The sequence below is a fragment of the Plasmodium gonderi genome (assembly GCF_002157705.1).
Source record: "Plasmodium gonderi DNA, contig: Pgo-contig_252, whole genome shotgun sequence".
In the NCBI taxonomy this organism is placed as follows: Eukaryota; Apicomplexa; class Aconoidasida; order Haemosporida; family Plasmodiidae; genus Plasmodium; species Plasmodium gonderi.
Window position 1 is genome coordinate 4,763 of NW_021629164.1, and position 5,466 is coordinate 10,228.

At 17.4% G+C, this 5,466-nt stretch overlaps 1 protein-coding gene across 1 annotated transcript; it reads left to right on the forward strand.

Moving 5' to 3' along the window:
• Nucleotides 1-1,784: 1,784 nt before the first annotated feature.
• PGO_002375 (variable surface protein) lies at nt 1,785-2,890 on the forward strand (the record flags this gene model as incomplete). Its single annotated transcript, XM_028691118.1, has 3 exons — nt 1,785-1,799; nt 1,926-2,540; nt 2,732-2,890. The coding sequence occupies 3 exons, from the start codon at nt 1,785-1,787 to the stop codon at nt 2,888-2,890; spliced, it is 789 nt and encodes a 262-aa protein (XP_028546919.1).
• Between the last annotated feature and the right edge of the window lie 2,576 nt (nt 2,891-5,466).

Sequence of the window (5,466 nt, forward strand, 5' to 3'; positions counted from 1 at the left end):
TATTTTGCCTTATTAAATATTTTTATAATTTTTTCTATAGTAAATTATTTTACATAAGGGTTTTATAAATAATTTTGTAATATACATAGATTTTTTTAAACATATTTTATTTTTTGATGCTTTATATTAAATTATTTATTTAAGAACATATATAATCTTGTGTTATTTATTTATATTGTTTTCAAAAATCAGGTAAAATTTTATTTTTTACACTCTTGTATTCTAATACATAAGTTATATATAAAATCATAGCTATCATAAATATAGAAGGAAAATAATGTTTGATTGTTTAATACTATAAAAGAAAAAATGATGGTTTTCATGGAAGATAGATGCTGTTTTGATTCATTGAATAAATATTTATTCAAGAATATATATGAAATTTTTTTTTTATAAGCGCATAAATTTTTTATTAATAAATAATACTAATATAATGTAATAACAAATAATATGCAATAAATATAATATAAATTAGAATTAATTATTTAAAATCTAAAAAGAATCAATTACCTGTATAAAAATATTTTATTCATAAAATAAAATATTTTTTATAAAATTTAATGTGTTCTTCTACAATTCATTTTTGTATTATATATATATATAAGTAATTTACATTTATACGCTGAATACATTAGTAAAATTAATAAGATTTAATAAAATATATTATAAAAAATGTCTTAATCATATGTAGTGCATTTTATATGTTTATTCATGATTTATTGTATGGATATAATAATATATATTCTAATTAATATTTTATTTTGAAATTCTATATTACATCTTAATTATATTTAGTACACATGATACTGACTGTTTTAATTTACAAAAAAAAAAAAAGAATATAATATATACATAAAAAGAATTAATAAGTAATATATTCTTTAATTTTATATTTTGAGAATATATATAAATCCTTTATGTTAAAAAATTTATGAGATATCTATAATTTAATTATAATTTTACATTATTCCCAATATAAATGAAAAATATTATTATTATAATAAAATATGTATATTATGTAACAAATGATACAAGTTTTATATTACATACCTGCCTTTGTGTAATTAATATTATAAAATAATTCATCTAATATATGTTATTATTAAAAAAACACATGTATAAATATATATTAAACTGCGCATTAAACACATAACAGTAGATATAATATATTAAGTAATTAATACATACCTCTTATTATACATATATGTAAATCACATAAATTACGATGCTACATATGATTCTAATTTATCATTCTTCATGCTACAGCAAAGAAATTATTGAAATATGAACTACAGTAATTAATTATATTAATATTTTGTATACTTTTACGTTAAAAATTATATTATTAATTATACATTAAAAAATAATAAACAATAATTATATATATTTATTTATTTTAATAACATATGTTAAAGTTATATGTGTTTTATATTGAATATATTTAAAATGATTTAAAATTATTATATAATATTATATAATTAATGTTATATTTTAAATGTTGTCATGTTTATTTTTTCTTCCTTATAAATAATATATTTACATTGTTTATTATTTCTCTATATTTATTTATCTAATATATTATGTTTCATAATTATGGACTATATATTTTAGGACTTACAAAAATTAGTAATACTATATATCGTGATATTATTAAATAAAATCTATAATTTTAAAAGGACGAAAATAATAATACTTAAAATCACTTATAATTGTTTATAAAAAAGTATACAAAGCTCTTAATAATTTTAATCATTTCTTTTTATTTATATACACTCTTATCCCAAATGAATGAATCAATAGTATGTTTAAATTATTATATTATGAAATTTTCAATTTTTCCATATTTAAATAATATATTCATTTTATGAAAAATATTAAATTATTGGAATATAATTCTTATATCAATGTTTTTTTTTTCCAATCAGTATGATGTTTTACATTTATTCCCCCTGTGTCAAGAAATTATACACAAGAATATAGTTAATATAGACCATGCAAGTGATATATGGAAACATGCATGTAATAGTAATGGTGATAAAAGTAAAATACATTATTTGAAAGATGATTACTTAAAAAGTAAAAATATATGTACCATAGCTATGTTATATTTAGTTGATATTCAATCTATAAAGGAAGACACATTAACAGAAGCAGGTTGTAAATACTTTTATTATTGGTTATCTTATAATTTTAAAGATATCAAAAGTATTGAAGATATTACATATAATTATAAAGCTTTCCTTAAAATATATAATGAGGTATTAAAAAGTGTTAATGGCAATCATAAGTGCAATAAATATAATGATGTCATTGCAGCAGAAGATTTTCATTTACTGAAAGCTATACATGATATGCACACAAAATTTAATAATATTAATTTGTTTGAGGAGGAATATTCAAAAAATATTAATTTTTATAACACAGTAAAGAGCTACGTAGAGCAATATAATTACAGAACTAAAAATAAAGTTAGTATAATCAGTGAAATTAGAGAACCTTCAGAATTCCCATTAGTAAGTAATTGTCAATATAGTATTGGAGTTCCTATTCTAATTACAGCTTTTATAACATTATTGATATCATTATTATTGTTTCTTTTTATTAAAGTTAAACATATTTTTGTACATATATATTTGTACCACGAAAACAAAATTTATGACAATTTTAATAAATGTAATTTTATAATAAAAATAATTATATTTTGAATACGTTAATTTTTTTTTTTATGGAGAAGTTTACAACCCTTGGATCATATATTTTTAACGCAATACTAAGAAATAGGAATGAGTGGAATAATGTATATAATGAAGTAAATATAATGAAGCCATATGAAATATCGAGTAGTATTTCTAGTGATAAAAGATATAATGTATTATATAACTGTGATTAATTTTACAATTAAAAATTTAATTTGTAGAAAATATTTTTATTAAGGATAGGTAAAATTGTGGAAAAGAATAACGTTTATAAGTTTAAATAATAATTCATAACAAAATGATATAGTAAATATAATAAATACAAAAATAAAAAAATACTATATTCGCAATTTAATGAGATATTAATAAAAAATGCATAATAAAATAATACTGGAAATATAAATTATCAAGTGTATAAATAGCTATTTTAAGTATTATAAACAAATTCCTATCTCACCTGGTTTTAACATAAATTAGTTTGTAAGACTTACATATTTTTTAAGCTTAAAACGGTATATTCTAAATAAAATATTAATATACATATATACTAATTTTGTAATTTATATGTAAAGAATATATTCTAATAATCGCTCCATATAATATAGATTAATTTTTTTTTTGTATATCATGATATTTCATTATATATTATAATATATATGTGAATTTGTAATTATGAAACGAGGATATTACTAATTACATTCTAATTATTATTAATAATACTTATATATGTTTAAATAACATGTATATTATATGTCTTCTCCTATATCATGATAATTATTGATGTTTTATTTTACATATGTTCTATTATTACATAGATAGAAACAAATGGAGGAGCCTCAAATAATATTTGTATCTTAATATATTTCATTGGGATAATTATTTTTTTTTAATGAACTAAATTTATACTTATTTACTTTAAAATTTAATTTATAAAATTATGCTGTACTTAGTTTGATACAGGATACAGTATTTAATAACAGAAATAAAAATATGTATATATACTTTTTTCTTTATAAGCCACGAAAATTTAGAGTATAATGTATAATAAAATATTTGATATCTTTTATTCATATATTGAATTGATTATTTACCTATTTAGTTAAATTTTTATATTATATCGTGCATACATTTAAAAGTAATAAAGATATATCATTGAATTATATTTTGTATTTAATGCATGTATAATATTTTTTGATATATGAAAAATGAATACTTCAAATGTTTTTATATAGAATATAAAAATATGAAAAATACAATATACATATATTAATGTTGTAATTACGCATATGTAGTTGAAACTCATATCATGGTTTGGAATAATATTTATATAAAAAATCAATTATACATTACAGTATATAAATAAAATATAAAATAATTATCAAGTTATAAATGTGCTGAACTTTATAAAAAGTACATTATTTATCAATTAGATCATGTAATAAATGTGATGAACACTATGTATTATTTTATAATTCTTATATGTAATGAGGAAAAATTTCCACACTTCTTTATAAATGAGACATGGCAAAATTTATGTTTTCGTAAGAATAAGCACAGTATATGTATATTTTTTTTATGCAAGATAATTTATATATATTTTTTATTTAATATTCATAATCCTTTATAATAGGATTGTAAATATACAATAATTTTAATATATAAAATAATAATCAATTCTAAAAAAAATATGTTAAGCATATTTCATTCCATAAAATATATAATATATACAAAATATTATCAGTACATAAACAAGTATTTATTTTATCATATATATATACATAAGCTGTTTTTCTTATATATTATCAAAAAATATATAAATTTCTAATATGAATGTGCATGCATATAGATACATTGCACTTGTGCTTTTGATACAACATTCAAATATTTTGCTTTACGAATATATATGGTTTAGGATCTCTAATGTACTACTAAACTATACTTTAATGTATATTTTAAAATATAAGTAATTAAAAAAATATAATAATAAAATTATGAATACGAAATTATATTTTTAATACACAAAATTTTTATTATAATATAGTTTTCTTCAAATATATGTTGCACAAGAAGTACAATAATAAGGAAAAGTAATGAGAGCTATAATATAAGAGAATAATACAACTTATTACAATATACGTTATTTTTCATATATAGTTCACAGAATAATGAATATAATATCTTATATGTAACAACTTAATGTTGCATTAAAAATATAAATGTAAAAAATTATTTGAAATCAACCAAGTAAAAAATTGTTTACGTAAATTTAGTAGAGAACCTTACTTTTAGCTTGATATAAGAACAAATATTCTTTTAATATATTAGTACAAAAAGAAAAATTATTTTTAAGTTTAATAATGTAATAATATCGAATGATAATTTACCGAAATTCCAGAATTATTCTATAATTGTGAAAATAGTGAACATGAATACTAGAAATAATTTTTTATTCTAATATTTTCTTATAAAGTTATTTTTGAAGAACAATTCTGTATTAATCTATATAATATTATATGATCACTCAGAATATAATACACTATATGAAATAGTATATAAAAATATATGCAAATAAGAAATTGATAAAATCATGGTATATAGCTTATGTAAATTATTTTTATGGATATAATCTTATATTATAATAATACTGAATATTACTCATTACATAAGAAATATAGAGTTTTATTTGTAATTCATTATTTTTTTGTTATTTTATTCCATAAATTATATTTTAATTCTATGTACAGAATGTATGTCTACACTTATGATTATA